The sequence below is a fragment of the Rhinoderma darwinii genome, chromosome 5 (genome assembly GCF_050947455.1).
Source record: "Rhinoderma darwinii isolate aRhiDar2 chromosome 5, aRhiDar2.hap1, whole genome shotgun sequence".
Lineage (NCBI taxonomy): Eukaryota > Metazoa > Chordata > Amphibia > Anura > Rhinodermatidae > Rhinoderma > Rhinoderma darwinii.
The window spans coordinates 324,406,593-324,423,823 of NC_134691.1; the positions used below are offsets into that span (position 1 = coordinate 324,406,593).

The 17,231-nt window shown below is 43.5% G+C and overlaps 2 protein-coding genes across 7 annotated transcripts in view; one reads left to right on the top strand and one right to left on the bottom strand.

The window, feature by feature from the left end:
• The window catches only part of ADAM22 (ADAM metallopeptidase domain 22), a 250,695-nt gene that overhangs the window by 91,877 nt on the left and 141,587 nt on the right, over nucleotides 1-17,231 (bottom strand). The gene's annotated exons all lie outside the window — the stretch shown is intronic.
• CLDN12 (claudin 12) lies at nucleotides 710-15,296 on the top strand. Of its 2 annotated transcripts, XM_075827640.1 has the most exons (3): nucleotides 720-796; nucleotides 1,567-1,744; nucleotides 11,024-15,296. In XM_075827640.1, exon 3 carries the CDS (start codon nucleotides 11,048-11,050, stop codon nucleotides 11,783-11,785), a length of 738 nt encoding a protein of 245 aa, XP_075683755.1. In that variant the 5' UTR covers nucleotides 720-796; nucleotides 1,567-1,744; nucleotides 11,024-11,047; the 3' UTR covers nucleotides 11,786-15,296. The 2 variants fall into 2 exon arrangements, with proteins under 2 accessions (XP_075683756.1, XP_075683755.1); XM_075827641.1 differs by lacking the exon at nucleotides 1,567-1,744 and having other exon boundaries at nucleotides 710-796.

Genomic DNA, 17,231 nt, shown 5'->3' on the forward strand with positions numbered 1-17,231 from the left:
TATTGAGATACAAAAACAAATAATTTTGAAAAAAAGTGTTTTTACTGTGTAAAAGTAGTAAAACATACAAAATCTATAGAAATTTGGTATCGTTGTAATCGTAACAACCCGCTGAATAAAGTTATTGTGTTATTTATAGTACATGGTGAACGGCGTAGATTTAGGACGCGAAAAAGAGTGGCGAAATGTCAGGTTTTTTTCTATCCCCCCCCAAAAAAAGTTAATAAAAGTTAATCAATAAATAAAAAGTCCCCCAAAATGGTGCTATTAAAATATACAACTTGTCCCGCAAAAAACAAGACCTTATACAGCTATGTCGACGCAAAAATAAAAAGGTTATAGCTCTTGGAATGCAACGATGGAAAAACGTAAAAAATGGCCTGGTCATTAAGGTTTAAAATACGCTGGTCATTAAGGGGTTAAGCGTTTTTCGCTGCATATATTGCCTGCGGTCCTTACATTAGCTTCAATGGCCGCGGGTGAAAAACGCAACGAAAAACACGGGAAAAACCGAGCAGGCATTGTGCTTGGCACTATGTGGGCACAGTCACTCTAGGCACGGAGGGATACTCTCGGCTGAAGCCAAGGTCTGAGCTAACCCCCCCCCCCGCAGCGCCCGTCCCCTCATCCGCCGTCGCCATGCCGCTGCTCCGAGCACAGAACGGAACTATGCAGAGACGAGTCATGTGACCTCGCTTGTGTCACGTGACTCGTACGTCATCACACCTTCCAGGAGCTGCTCCAGTGCAGACGCGGCCGGTCTTCCTGCTCTGCTGAGTGTCTCCGCTGCGGTCAGGTCAGTGCTGTGCGCGCGGCTCATGTACATAGAAGTATACATAGACTGCGCTCATCAGTCCGCTGAAGCGGGGGAGCTGCAGAACTTGCGGGAGGAGGGGTTACTGTTAGTTTTAGAAGCTACAGGTGGGATATGAATATTGGGGGGGGGGGACGCGTCTGACTCTTGGACCTCTATAGATCCGGCACACACTACAGCATATGGTATAGCAGAGCTGACTGATGTTTGCTATAGAGGGTGCAAAAGTCCCCACTTAACACTGTCTCCAGGGGATGGAGGAGATCTGCACTCCGTACATTACACATCCTTTGTGGTTATTGTCCTTTTATAATACTGGGGGATTGTGGATTTCCTCGCACTGCGCTACATCTGTGGCACCGAAACAATCGGATATGAACAATAGGAATCCTTTCGGATCGTTCGGTTTATGGGATGTGTTATAAAATTATTATAGACAGGTGGCGTGCGTTTGATTACGTGACGAGTCGTGAAAACCGATGAGCGAATCGATTTGTCCGTTAAGAGATTACAATGGGTGGGTTGATTCGGCTATTATTTACTTAGATTCGCCAAAATGGCCAACTGATTTGCAAAACTTGAATTGGGCAAATAAAAAATAAAGTGCTTATCTCTAGTTGTAGCCCTCAAGAATGTGAATATTACTATGAATCGCTTGGTATATGTGTTACATTATTAATATGGAATTGATTGGATTGTTTGGACGTAGCAGAGCTGAGTTAGTCATTTGGCGCAACTTTCTTGTGTTACAGGCAAAGATACGGCATTACTAAAGAGGCTCCCCACTTATTTGACAACCAGCAGTGCCATTGTCGAAAAACTAATTATTCTCCCACGATCAGGACGTTATCTGCACAGTAATTTCACGCCGCCTTCCTATTCTCGTGCAGGTATAGATATATGTGGACAGGACATAATCCTGGGTGACCGGTAAGTGTAGAAGGCAAACCCTTTAATCCTGGTGCAGAAACTATGCTGCTCTAAAGTGTTAAATGACCGCTTCAGCTCTGCTACATCTATTGTTTGTATAGAATTCTGTTAAAATATCCGCTTTCCGTTTTCACTTTCTATATAAAAACAGAAGAATACATCTACCGGGCTGAGGCTCAGCAGCTTCTGTGGAACCACAAGTTTCAGAATGCCCTGTATCAGTATAAGGTTCTATTTGGTTGTATGAAGTTTTGCGCTAGTTAATGGGGTTCACCTTCATACTGAGGTTTTTCTGCTTTAAAGACGATGTGTCACCATCTATCAGATGTCCTGGCGGTGCATAGCGAGTAAACGCGGATCCCCTTTGAAATAATTACAAAGAGACCTATCAGAGTATAAGGGCACGTTCACACGGTGCTTAAAAAAACAAACCATGTGAAATCCGCTAGCGTTTCTTGTGAAGCACTTTTTGAAATACAGGAGTTTTTCCGCTGTTTTTTTTCCGCGTTTTGTGCGTGGTTTTTGCAATTTATTTGGCGCGTAATGAAGACTCCCATTGACTATGGGAGCACTTGGCACGTTTTCAGGAGGCTTTTCATGCCAAAGAATTGACATGACCTTTTTTTAATGGTCATTTAAATGTTTTGTGTAAAATAACGTGTTGGATGTACTAACAATGCGCTCTACGCTCAATCAAGCGTTTTTAGACTCATATTTTGGCGCGTAAAACGTGCCAAAAATACGCGTCAAATACAAATCGTGTGAACAGGGCCTAACGCTGGGGGTAGTTGTCTTCTTGTGCACCCACCACCATCCAGAATAAAAGGGCCGCAGTTCCCAGTCGTGCATGCAAACTCCTATAAGACCCCTCTAATTGTGGAAGTCTATGTAGAAAGTAATAACCCCCCTAACCCTGAAAATAGGGCTCTGTATATTTTCACTACGTTCGTGCTGTTCCCTATAATTTCTGACGGTGAATCTCACATTTCATATACGCTATAATAACCGCTTATTAGTGTCCTATAGGCACGGTTGGTTATAAAGATCGCTTAGGACGCCACAGAATACAACTTGAAGGGGTTGTCCGAGAGTTTAAGAAATCCGGCTGCAGGAAATAAAATATAAAAAAAAAAATCGGACAAATACTCACCTGTTAAATCCCCCGCCGCTCCAGCGCCAAAGCTCCCTGTTTATTGCAGCGATGACATGCCGTACATGCTGGCATCAAAGCGGAGGCCAATGATCGGCTACAACAGTCATCGCCTGCTGGGACCACCGGGGCATCAATGCGGGGGATTTAACAGGTGAGTATTGTTTTTATTTTTTTTTATTTTTATTTTATAACATTTCCTGATTAATTTACGACCTCTTTACGTTATAAGTGATTCAAGAAAAGGTAGATCTCCGTTTTACAGAGATCTAGAAACATAGAATTTGATGGCAGAAAAGAACGTACAGGTTCACCTAGTCTACCGTTTTTGTGTGTATATGTATACGGACTGTATTTGCATCAATATATAACTACTGCTTTTTTTTTTTGGGTGGAAAAAACCTTTCAAGTTGCTCTATAGCATTCCTCACCCAGTGCTGGATCAGAAGTTATTTTAGAAAGAAATGCCCAAAAAGCTGCAACCCCTTCATTGTAAGGATCGGTGGGGGCACCAGTGGTCAAACCCCCCCCCCCCCTACACCCACCGATCAGATAGTGATGTTCTAGGGATAACTTCAATGCTTATGTTGGGGAAACCCCTTTTAAAGGAACACTCCAGGCAAAACCAATACTGTGTTAAGTCTAGTGGAGGGCCTGAGGGGGCGGGGCATGACACAGATTCCCTCTTTGTTCTATGAATATGTGGGTCATGCACCGCCGACTAGAATAGTTTAACCTTTAAATTGGATCCCTGTCTGCAGAAATTCTTAAAGGACTGAGAAGTGAGGCGGGCACACTGCTTTCGGCAGTAAATAAGTCATCGTGCGGGGCTGTCTCTGCGTTCCTCACAGTTTGACAAGCAGATGAAGATCTGTCATTTGCCGCTGCCAAGACTTTACAACCTCTTGGTATCATTTGCAGCTTTCCCTCCTGACAAGTTTTTCGGTCACAGAAGTGCTCGCTGCCAGTTCCTGAATTGTTGGCTCGTCGGGTCCTGGCATGAGATGAGCCGCATAGAAAACTACACAATGATGGCACTGGGATGGATAAATGGAGGAGACCATGTGAAAGAGAATAACTTAAAGACTCCTATTCAGTTATAATATGAAGCCTTTCTTATATTTGTATGGAGCCCTTTTAAACGTGTTGACTCATCCGAGATCTCCCCCTTTCAGATGCGGCCGCAGCAGGGGAGCTGTAGTTGGACATGGCGGCTATTCGGATGAATGGCTGTCCACCTAATACATGATCGACTTGAGTTTGCCAGAACAGGAGCTGAGCGGCTCTCCGTTCATAGAGGGGGGTCTCGAGACGTCCACAGGAGTGTCTTCATGAGATAACCCCTTTAATGCATTTTAGTAACGCTTATGATTGCTGGCTATCCATATATACTTCATAGGGGTTGGAATAGATGGCCCCTCTATTATAGATCTATTATGGCAGGTTTATCTAGTAGACCTTATTTGTTTATCCAGTAGACCTGAATTGGATGAATGTAGATATGGTCCAAGCTAAATTAAATAAAATAAATGTACACAAGGCCCCGGGACAAGATGGGTTACACCCTAGAGTTCTTAAAGAGCTTAGTTCAGTTATTTCTGTCCCCCTCTTCATAATATTTAGAGAGTCTCTCATGAGTGGTATAGTGCCAAGGGACTGGCGCAGCGCAAATGTGGTGCCTATTTTCAAAAAGGGCTCTAGGTCTTCGCCGGGTAATTATAGACCAGTAAGCTTAACATCCATCGTGGGGAAAATGTTTGAGGGGCTATTGAGGGACTATATACAGAATTATGTGACAATAAATAGTATTATAAGTGACAGCCAGCACGGTTTTACAAAGGACAGAAGCTGTCAAACCAACCTGATTTGTTTTTATGAAGAGGTAAGCAGAAGCCTAGACAGAGGGGCCGCTGTGGATTTAGTGTTTTTAGACTTTGCAAAGGCATTTGACACTGTCCCTCATAGACATCTAATGGGTAAATTAAGGACTATAGGTTTAGAAAGTATAGTTTGTAATTGGATTGAGAATTGGCTCAAGGAACCGTATCCAGAGAGTTGTGGTCAATGATTCCTTCTCTGAATGGTCCCCAGTTATAAGTGGTGTACCCCAGGGTTCAGTGCTGGGACCACTATTATTCAACTTATTTATTAATGATATAGAGGATGGGATTAATAGCACGATTTCTATTTTTGCAGATGACACCAAGCTATGTAATATAGTTCAGACTATGGAAGATGTTTGTGAATTGCAGGCAGATTTAAACAAACTAAGTGTTTGGGCGTCCACTTGGCAAATGAAGTTTAATGTAGATAAATGTAAAGTTATGCACCTGGGTACGAAAAACCTGCAAGCATCATATGTCCTAGGGGGAGCTACACTGGGGGAGTCAATTGTTGAGAAGGATCTGGGTGTACTTGTAAATCATAAACTAAATTTCAGCATGCAGTGTCAATCAGCTGCTTCAAAGGCCAGCAAAATATTGTCGTGTATAAAAAGAGGCATGGACTCGCGGGACAGGGATGTAATATTACCACTTTACAAAGCATTAGTGAGGCCTCATCTAGAATATGCAGTTCAGTTCTGGGCTCCAGTTCATAGAAAGGATGCCCTGGAGTTGGAAAAATACAAAGAAGAGCAACGAAGCTAATAAGGGGCATGGAGAATTTAAGTTATGAGGAAAGATTGAAAGAATTAAACCTATTTAGCCTTGAGAAAAGACGACTAAGGGGGGACATGATTAACTTATATAAATATATGAATGGCGCATACAAAAAATATGGTGAAATCCTGTTCCATGTAAAACCCCCTCAAAAAACAAGGGGGCACTCCCTCCGTCTGGAGAAAAAAAGGTTCAAGCTGCAGAGGCGACAAGGCTTCTTTACAGTAAGAACGGTGAATTTATGGAATAGTCACCGCAGGAGCCGTCACAGCAGGGACAGGAGATGGCTTTAAAAAAGGGTTAGATAATTTCCTAGAACAAAAAAATATTAACTGCTATGTGTAGAAATTTTTTACTTCCCCTTTCCCATCCCTTGGTTGAACTTGATGGACATGTGTCTTTTTTCAACCGTACAAACTATGTAATATGTAACTATGTAACCTTGTTGGATTGAGGGGTGCTCATTGAGATTAAAGGGGTTTTCCGATGATGTACATTTATGGCATATTGATTGGATAGGTAGCCGGAATCTAATTGTTGGGACCCTCTCCAATCCCGAGAACGGGGTTCAGTCCATTATTTCCAAAAGAGGGGTGATAGGGACTCCTAGCGTCGTACATAACTATGATGCTAGGAGCCCGGCTCCCTGCAGTGTGTTCGGTCCGGGACTTGCGGCCGAAATACGTTCCGTCCTTTACGGACGTAATGACCTCGTGTGAATGCAGCCTAAGGCCTCATTTACACGAGCGTGTGCGTTTTGCGCACGCAAAAAAACGCAGCGTTTTGCGTGCGCAAAAGGCACTTGACAGCTCCGTGTGTCATCAGTGTATGATGCGCGGCTGCTTGATTTTCGCGCAGCCGCCATCATAGAGATGAGGCTAGTCGACGTCAGTCACTGTCCAGGGTGCTGAAAGAGTTAACCGATCGGCAGTAACTCTTTCAGCACCCTCGACAGTGAATTCCGATCACCATATCGAGAAACCTGTTTTAAAAAAGAGGTTCGTACTTACCGAGAACTTCCCGGCCGTTGCCTTGGTGACGCGCCTCTCTTGACATCTGGCCCCACCTCCCTAGATGACGCGGCAGTCCATGTGACCGCTGCAGCCTGTGCTTGGCTTGTGATTGGCTGCAGCTGTCACTTGGACTGAATTGTCATCCCGGGAGGTCAGACTGGAGGAAGAAGCCGGGAGTTATCGGTAAGTCAGAACTTTTTTTTTTTTTTTTTTACACGTTCACGTATATTGGGATCGGAAGTCACTGTCCAGGGTGCTGAACCAGTTTAACTCTTTCAGCACCCTGGACAGTGACTGTCTCCTGCCGGGTTCGGTCAAAACGAATTCGGCCGAACCCGGTGTAGTTCGGTTCGCTCATGTCTAAGACACTCCGTTCGGATGTTTGTAAACAGAAAAGCACGTGGTGCTTTTCTGTTTACATTCAGTTTGACAGCTCTTGCGCGAATCACACAGTTCGCACGGAAGTGCTTCCGTGCGACCTTCGTGGTTTTCACGCACCCATTGACTTCAATGGGTGCGTGATGCGCGAAAAACGCACGATTATAGAACATGTCGTGAGTTTTACGCAACGCACTCACGCTGCGCAAAATTCACGCATTTTCTGCACTGCCCCATAGAGTAATATAGGTGCGTACGACACGCGTGAAAAGCACGCGCGTATATTACGCTCGTGTAAATGAGGCCTAAAAGTGACAGCGGGAGAGTAAGTGGTCCGGTTGTTAGACAGCTGTATGATGCCAGAAGCCGCTACTGCAAGGCTCCATAATTTGGAGGTACCCTTTAAAAGACATTCACAAGTCCCAGCTTTTGACACGAGCCGATTATAATAAATGCAAAATAATCTATGACTCAGAATATTGCTCGATCCCACATATCCATCATGTTTATTGTTTAACTGCCAGATGAACGCAAGGGAAACCTAAATAATTGTAGCCAGGGCATCGTGTACCTGACTGTATTACGGATCTGTATTATGGCAATCAGAGCCTGCTATAGGGCCCATACTGTACCTCCGTGTGTCTCTATCGCTATATTATGGCGCCATTCTCCCTTATTCACCCATCTCCTCCTGACATGTAATCCTACAGATTGTCCAGTATACATTAATATATCCATTGAGGATATTCTATATGAATATAATGCAGCCCTATATTGTAACACTTTTTTTTATTTTTTTTTATACCATTCACTGTGAGAAAACATTTGCGGGGGAAAATGATTGTAGAACATGCCCTGCAGATCAGCCGAGAGGCCTGACACGCTGCGAGGTAGAAAGCATTCACAAATTACAAGGCGTTTCAATGTGTGGGTGGGAAGTGCAGCAATTGTGCTGCTGGCACACGAGAAACTCCTCCAGGTTTTTGCTTTTTCTGAGGACGTTGACCCCTTTCAATTCATGTAAATGCGAAAGTTTGCACGTTGAACCAATAGTCTCTAGTGCTCATATGCGGCAACATCTGAGAGGCATGAGGTACACTGAGCCTCATCTATCAACATTTACTCGCTGAGGACGCGTCCTTGTTGCCATTGCCAACCAATCGGTCACTTTCCAAAGCAATTTAGAAAAAGAAAGCTGAAGAAAAGGGCAAAGACGCTTCTCTGGGAGAGATTTCTTTATATGAAGTCTGGTGTGTCCTCAGATGCTGCATAGGAGCAACATTAAAGAAGTGGCCAATGGCCGTTATGTTTATTGCAATGTCGTTTTCCATGGAGGCAATTATATGAACGTTTTCAAAGAACTATCACCATTGCCTTGTAGGGTGTATACCTACGAGGCAAAAGATGTACTTTGAAAGCCGCACGCGCTTTATGTAAATTAGGTTCTTGGAGTCACGGGGGTGGAGCCGCTCGGATAAATAGTCACGGTGGCCCTTCCCAAATAACTTTCATTATGGCTTGATTGACGTCCTGGTGGCTTCCGGCCCAAGAGCATCGCGCTGGCAAAGCTGAGTTACATACACCTAGCTTCACTGCCCATGCACTGTAGGCCACCGGTTACCAGAAGAGGACGTCAGTCAAGCCAGAGTGGGTGTTAAGGAACGGCCACTGTTCACTTGAGCAGCTCCATCTCCATGACTCTAAGAACCTCATGTGTATATGAGAATGCAGGTACTGATTATGCATATAGGGACATGTGTGGTCAGCTATGTATACACCCTACAAGGAAATGGTGACGGTTTTGAGGTTAAATCCCCCTGAGTAGTCCCCCCTAATAAAATCTGTATACATGTAGTTTTTGCTTTGTGGTTGTGGTGCGTGCGGCACTTCCGGCATGTGGTAATGTACCCTTTATAGGTACTTCAAGTGACTATGTCAAGGTCTTACCCAAGTACAGCATATGATATACACCGAGCTCAGGGATATATAGTTGTGTGTGATTTTATTCCTAGAGGGATCCTGTCCGTCCTGCTTCCCCCACCCACGCACAGTGATTGACAGCTTTTCTTGTATGGGTTTGTAAATCGGGTCAGCTGTCAGATTTTTTTTCCTCACAGAAAATAATAAAAAGCTAAAAATGACGGGGCAGATTTCTCAATGTTTCGTAAGCTAGCGCAGGTGGCATGCACCACACGTGTCCACATATGACACTCGCCTGTTTTATATTCATCTATAGCAATAGAGACTTTGAGCCGAGCAATACGAAGACGTCACTCAAGTTAATGCACGTATAGATTTTTTTGCAACTTGACAGGATCTGATACCTCAGACATGTAATTTACATGGTTAGAGTACACCGCCACCCTAAAACTAATAAGTGTTGGGTGTAGTTCACCACAATCTTCCGCTCTCTTGCATCAACCTATATTCACAGGGGCCAAGAAGCTGAAATCTGGCCTGGTATCAGGGGCTTTGCATGGATGGGCTGTTTTTAGCCGTTTATGTGCCTCTATGGAACATGGAAGGAAAACAAATAGTGGTCGCTAGTAAATTTCTTTCCTTGATAAAATAGTCAAGTTTTTTTTTTTTTTTTTGTTGTAATGCCCTGCAGTGGCACCATTTTGTTGAATCTGCAGATGGCTAAAGCAACTCTCCAGTGTGGCAACCTCAACAAACATCTATACGTTGCTCAGCATCTTGGAACCCTAAGGCTGGGTTCACACTACCTATTTTCAGGCGTAAACAAGGCGTATTATGCTTCGATTTCTGCCTGAAAATACGGCTACAATACGTTGGCAAACATCTGCCCATTCATTTCAATGGGTTTGCCGATGTACCGTGCCGACGACCTGTAATTTTACGCGTCGCTGTCAAAAGACTGCGCGTAAAATAACAGCCTCGGCAAAGAAGTGCAGGACACTTCTTAGGACGTAACTGGAGCCGTTTTTCATTGATTCCAATGAAGAACAGCTCCAAATTACGGGCGAAATTGACACCTCACAAAAGGCGAGTACGAGCAATTACGTCTGAGATGACGGAGCTGTTTTCTCCTGAAAACAGCTCCGTAATTTCAGCCGTAAATGCAGTTAGCGTGTGCACATACCCTATAAATTGACCTGAAATTTTTTGTGAAATGTAGTCTGAGGGTATGTTCACACGGCTTATTTATTTTCGGCCGTTTTTCGGTCCAAAAAATCGGAAGCAGAACGCCTCCAAACAACTGCCCATTGATTGCAAGTGGAAAAACGGCGTTCTGTTCCGACGGGCCGTAAAATAACGGCCGCGAAAAAGAAGTGGATGGAACTTCTTGAGACGTTTTTGGAGCTCTTTTTCATAGACTATAGAAAAACAGCTCGAAAAACGCAAATTGCTAAAAAAAAGTCTGGAAATCCATTGCTTCTTGCTCACTCGTTGCGTGACTCCCATAGATTTTAATGGAGAGGAAAGGGCACATTGTATTCAATCGGGAAGCGGACACTTTGAACCCGCACCTGTCTATCCTGTAGTTATAGCTTAAATGGTTATAATGTAAATACCCCGTTTGCTTAGCAAATTTTTTTTTTTTTCTTACCGGAAATCTTATATTAGTCCCTATTAGTGTATATGAGGATAACCACCTACCCAAATTTCAGTTCACTATGGACATAGTGGTGATTGGAGGCAGCGGTTGTAAGCCACTGTGATCACCTATTAATGTTAATCCTTCTATATAAATAACATGGTTGTTTGGCGCAGCCAGAGAATTATGTTCAGGTTGCATTTTGGGAAGGTAGCTGTTTTTTGGGGTCTGGGGTTCATTTTCAGGTGGCCTTGCAATAACCTGACTCATCTCTGTGGCCACTATTTGAGTACACGTTGAGTACTAGAAATTCTGTCTGCTGTACAGTAGACTGCCTCCTCATGCTGTACAGACTTGTTTCTGGTCCCTCACACTAGGTCAACCGGAAGTGCAAAAGACTAGAGGGTTGTGCTCTATTGAGAAGGAGGTGGGGGGGGGGGGGGAGTAAAAGTGTTTCATCTATGTCTGCTAGTCTGTATCTTTTTCTAATGCAATTTTATTTTCTATATTTTAATTTAGGTTCCACAAGAGCCGAGGAGAACAATGGGCTGCCAGGAAGTCCACGCGGTCACCCTACTGGCTTTCGTCTGTGGTACAGCATCCATTGCGGGTCTTTTTACTGCCACCTTGCTGCCTCAGTGGCGGCAGATGAAACTGTACACCTATAACAGACATGAAAAAAATTTGACAGTCAGCATCGGCATGTGGGTGAAGTGCACTCGACAGGAGTGGTCCAGGGAGTGCTTGATGTATGACGGCGAGTGGTACGCCAGCGTAGACCAGTTAGACATACGCGTCCTCCAGTTTGCCCTTCCTTTCAGCATTCTGACAGCTGGATCTGCCCTTATCCTGTGCCTAACTGGAATATGTAACACCACATTTAGCTCCAACGTGCCAAACCTAAAAATCGCCCGGTGCATCGTCAACAGTTCCGGCTGCCATCTTGTGGCGGGTTTGCTTTATATCCTGGCAGGAATTATTAGTCTTACTCCATCCATATGGTCGATATTTTATAATGACGTCTTGAACAGGAAATATGGGCCATATTTTACGTATGACATTTCCGTCTTTGTTGCAATAGGCAGCTCCGGGGGGTTGTATTTTACCGCGCTATTGCTGTTTCTTTGGTATTGCGCCTGCAAGTCTTTACCGTCACCATTTTGGCAGCCACTTTATTCCCATGCACCCAGCATGCATAGCTATATAACCCCTTCATACTCGGCACGGTCCCGGATGTCAGCCATTGAAATAGACATTCCTGTGGTCACACACACCGCATAGATTAATGATGTGAACTTTCATTTCCCATCATTCCCTGCTGTATATTAGTGATTTTGTGTTTATTTGGTGATTTTATTCCGTTAATCTAATTCGTTATTGGCAAATTTTCTGTTGTTTGTTATATTTGAACATTTTACATTTTTATAATTGTCTTTGTTGCTTATTTGAGGTTTTGAACTTGCTGATATTTTTTGTAATTTGCGTTCCTGATATTTGTGTTAATGTTTTAAGCCACTACGTTAATTTCCGGTATGCGTTAAAACTTTTATTAATATACAGTGATGTTTTAGTTTGCATAATGGAAACCTGCTGATCACTACGTAGCGTTTATATAGTCGTAACATTGATATTTTTGAAAGCTGAATAATGTCCGTGAATAGGTGTCTGCAGTTTCGAAGTAACACAAAAGCCATGGGGGATTTAACGCAAAATAAGCCTAATAGTGGTCCATTCACTCATTCTTATTCCTCTAAGTCACCAGCATCACACTATATGGACCAAATGAGTGCCTAAACAAAACATGGATGAATGTTTTTGGATTTTTTTGATTAATTAAAGGGGTGTTTCACAATATGGGATACCATTCTTCTATTTTTTGGTAGGTGAGGGATGTACCTGCAAAGGACATATCCCTGGAAGACCCAATCATTTACTGCAGGGTTTATTGGACAACTAATTATTCCTCACCCCTTACTCTTTTGGAAAGGCTGTTTAGTTTAGAAAACCCACTTTCTAATACCCTATTAGGGAAATCTGAATTAATAGATAAGCGGGGGGGAGGTCCTTTATTCAGGACCCCATTAATTAGCCAGAGCGGAGAGTGGCTACGAAGAGTCTCTCTGGAGGACCCAGCACGTCCACACATTACATGAAAAGCCCATTGATTTCAATAGGCACTGTGTGATGCTTCATTTCCCCTGTGGTGGCGCTGCAGTAGAATTGAACACTTGTTGGTAGGTTATAAGGAAATGGGAATGTAAAAAGCAGATGAGTCGTTAAAGGGGTTGTCCAAGAAAATAAACTGGTTTCAGGAAATGTAATAAAATACCAGACCAAATACAACTTGCCTATTAAATCTCCTGTCGCTCCGGCGCCGATGATCCCCGCCGGTCTTTACTGACTTGTCTTGCAGTAATGACGTGCCATTTTACAACGTCACCAATGCAGCCGAACACTGGCATCGGATGTGACGCTAGCAAGAACGTCATGCCACCGCTGAGGCCAGTGATTGGAGGCTGCAGTGATGTGCATGAACGGCACGTCATCACTGCAGGGCAAGTCAACAGAGACCACCAAGGCATCGGTGCTGGAGCGGCAAGGGGTCTAATAGGTCAATTTATGTTTGTTTTGTTATTTTAGTCACATTTCCTGCAGGGAGTTTGGAAGGACTCTTTTTCATGTGTGATCACCACTCTTCTGATTAACGAAATTGCCATATAGGTCCCAGTAACCCATTGGAGGATGTGGTCACCCATTTGCCTGCTGCTCCCAGGGACACTATAGTATAACACTACACCCATTGAAATGAATAGGTGAGCATGTAATACAGGGTCGGGCTAAGTCCGCCAGAGCGAGCGTCTCTCTTCCCAGTGGCTGTCCACCCTAACTTATATAGGTGGGTCTTAAGTGGGAGGCCTCCCTTTATGATGTCTATATGCTCTAATATAATGGAACAACCCGGGCTTTGCCTGTTTAACACCTGTCAAGCATGTAACAGAAGCAAACCGCTAAAAAGACTAAATTAAAGGGCGCTGTATGTATCCTACCCAACATCTGTCATCTCAAATATCCATCAATGCCGTTATGAAGAGAAATATATTTCTTTGGGCGGGATAAAATGAGTCTATATTTTTACAGAATATTTTTCAATGTATTGCAGAAAAAACGTATCTATTTCTTTGGACTGAATCTCCAAGAGGAAAGTTAAAAAAAATAAAACAATGGGAGGACTGGAAAAGAGCGCTAATCTAAACGTAACCTCCCCACACGTTAAAGCATAGCGCCATTTATTCATTTCCCTGGACCAGTTCTTTAAAGCCAATATCCACCTTTTTAAAACTATGCGGTTTTTAGGATTAACATTGTGATGATTAATTTCTTAATATATATTTTAATAACCAGCAGAGCTCCATGTTGCTTAAATGCCCAATATATACATTGAATTTAATCATTTAACTCTGACTACCTACTATTGCCACAAGGGGGAGTTTAGCCATGTACTGCAGACTATTTTATAAATATATGCACTCTGAAGCTCCCCCTAGTGGCTGCAGGCAGCCGGAATTTTGTCATTTAAGGAGTAATTGTCATTTCATAAGACTAGTGACATGTCAGAAGTTTTGATCGGTGGCGGTCCGGGTGCTGAGACCGCCACCAATCCCTGAAACGAAGCGGCATAAACGCTTAGCCGAGTGCTGTGCTCCTTCAGCTGTAATGCTATAACTTCTTTCTTCGGGTCTTCTTGGAAAGACTGAGTTAGGTGAAGACGGTCTCATAGACTTCTAAAAGCCCGTCTTCAGCTAGGCCTGCCTCTGCGAAGGGAGCCGAATTTGGTTTCCGTGTGGAAATTTTCGCAAGAGACATTGATATGCTGTGGATAGAATCAAGTTAATTTTTACACGTTTTCTGCATTGTGTGAAATGAGATTTCAAATCTCTTCCAATTTGCCGCTCTGGTAATACACTGCGGAAATTCTGCAGTGTTTACGCTGTGTGAACGTACCCTTAAGGTATCCGAGAATATTTACAAGACGTGACCCTGCACTTTTGATTTCTTTCCCATTTAGACCCTGTTCACACGGCGTGCATTTGACGTGTATTTTTTCAAGTTCTACGCACTGAAATATGCATCAAAACTGCTTTTATTAAGCTTCCCATTCAAATCAATGGAAAAGCGCGCAGTTAATACATACAACGCGTTTTTGCGCTAGCGTATTTAAAAAAACGCGCTGTATAAAAAAAAAAAAGCATCAGGTCAATTCTTTGACGGGTAAAACACGCCAAATATTCCCGTAGTCAATGGGAATCCTAATTGGTTGCCAAAAGCTCTCACAAAACGTGTAGAAAAAGGGCTTCGCAAAAAAAAAGCTGGCGTATTTGACACGTTTTAGAAGTCGTGTTTTTTTTGCGCACCGTGTGAACATGCCCATAGCATTGACTTGATTTGTGACTGTCCCTGCCACACAGTGTGATTACATCTGCAAGGTGTTACAACGCAGTTACAGCAACGTAATATTTTTAGCTATTTTTCCACTGGGGGGGGGGGTAAAAACCTAAAAAAAGAAGCCTTACAATGCCATGATATTAATAATTATATTTTTCCTTTAAAGTTTTCATCAGCCGGGGTTGGTTGCCTGACGGTTTACTGTATTTTCTATGCAGTCTATTTTGTATTTTAGCTGCTGGTGTTAAGCGCTTGATTCGGTTACATTCTCTCGATGTTTACATGCCGGTCATGTTGAGTATTGATGTATTTTTATGAAATGGTGAAATAAAATTTTGAATGACTGGTCTGAATGTTTCTTCATTTGCTCTGTTATCATATATTTGGCTTTTCTTTTCCTTAATAAAGTAAACTAATCAGTCTTAAGCCGGATTCACACCAGCGTGTTCAGTCCGTGATATACGGTCCGCAGGTCGGCCGCATGACCGAACACACTGCAGGGAGCCGGGCTCGTAGCCTCATAGTTATCTATGACGCTAGGAGTCCCTGCCTCTCCGCGGAACTACTGTCCCGTGCTGAAAACATGTTTTCCCGCAGCGAAGCAGGGACTTCTAGCGTCATAGATAACGATGATGCTACGAGCCCGGCTCCCTGCAGTGTGCTCAGTCCGGGAAACACTGCCGACATACGGACCGTATATCCCGGACTGAACACGCTCGTGTGAATCCGGCCTTAGGCCCTGTTCACATTTCCGTTTGGAATTTTAAGGCAGATTTTGATCTGACTGCACGCCGTTTGCCACGTTTTTCGTGGCGGATTTCGCTTGCACCCATTGAGTGCCACGGGCAAAAACGCTGCAAAATTCGCTTTCTCTGCCTCCTATTGTTGTCAATGGGAGGTCAGAGAGGTAAACGCCCGAAGATAGGGCATGTCGCATTTTCCCGGCGAGCGTTTTTTTCCTCTTTCGCGGGAAAAAAACGCCTCAGCCTCCCATTGAAATCAATGGGAGGCAATTTCAAAGATTTTTGGCAAGTTTTCCGACGTGGCTTCTGCGTCAAACGTGTCAAAAAACTCAGTATGAACTGAGCCTTAAAGAGGTATTTCAGGATTTAACATATAATGGGCCATCAATGTTTTGTCTGAGGGAGTCCGAACCCCGTTACCCACATTATCAGCAGAAAGTAGAGGCCGTTCACCTCCTTCACTGCAGTATCCGGTATGTAGCATTGTCCATGTCTGTGTGGCTGGTACTGCTGCGCAGTCCCATTTTATTGTATCTTGCATATATGGCACAGGTGGGAACTACTTTCCCGCGGGGATGGCGCAGGTTGAAAAGTTTTTCTCGCCATCACCCATTCAAATCGGCTGTGATTGACAGTCTACATCCAATGGTAATAGCTGGGATCAGGAAAAAATCTGGTCACAGGATCGTATGGGGCCCGCTGCCATGACGAAGTCCCTATTCGGTAGGCACGAACGCTCTGCACATCATGATTTTGCAGTACGTTTAGATAGTACGTCACAAAAGCTCCCAACTTACACACTAAACATGTCCATAGGGCTCCATTAGCCCAACGAAAGCCAAAAGTGTGTATTTTTGGCCTCCGTCGTACTGGTTATACGTCGGTATACCTTTTTTTTTTTTTTTTTTTTAGGAGGATGTCATACGTCACAGGTTTATGTTTAGCATATATGTCAGGAGTGTTTTCTGGCGTATATGTTAAACGTATTGCAAAATTGTGATTTGCACAGAGCCTATTGCATTAAAATAAGTCCTAAAAATAAATCGGTGAAGTTTCAATAAAGTTTTGGGGGGGAAAGAAAATCACAAAAAGTAATACAAATATAAACATTTGCTAAAGACATAATCATAATGCCCCATAGGGTAAAATTAACATATTATTTATACCACAACAACTTGTCGATGGAAAAAACAGTAAAGTTATGGCTGATGGAATATGTTGAGGCAGAAACTAAAAATGCACCGCATCCTTAGGGTATGTTCACACACACTAATTACGGACGTAATTCGGGTGTTTTACGCTTGGAATTACGTCCGAAATTACGGCTTGAATGCGTTGACAAACATCTGCCCATTGAAAGCAATGGGCTGACGTTTGTCTGTTCACACGAGGCGTATATTTACGCGTCGCTGTCAAAAGACGGCGCGTAAATAGACGCCCGCGCCAAAGAAGTGTCCTGTCACTTCTTGGGACGTAATTGGAGCGGTTATTCATTGACTCCAATGAAAAGCAGCGCCAATTACGTCCGTAATGGACGCGGC

Coding starts and splice junctions, on each gene's coding strand:
- CLDN12 (XM_075827641.1), top strand. CDS start 11,048: ATGGGCTGCCAGGAAGTCCACGCGGTCACCCTACTGGCTTTCGTCTGT.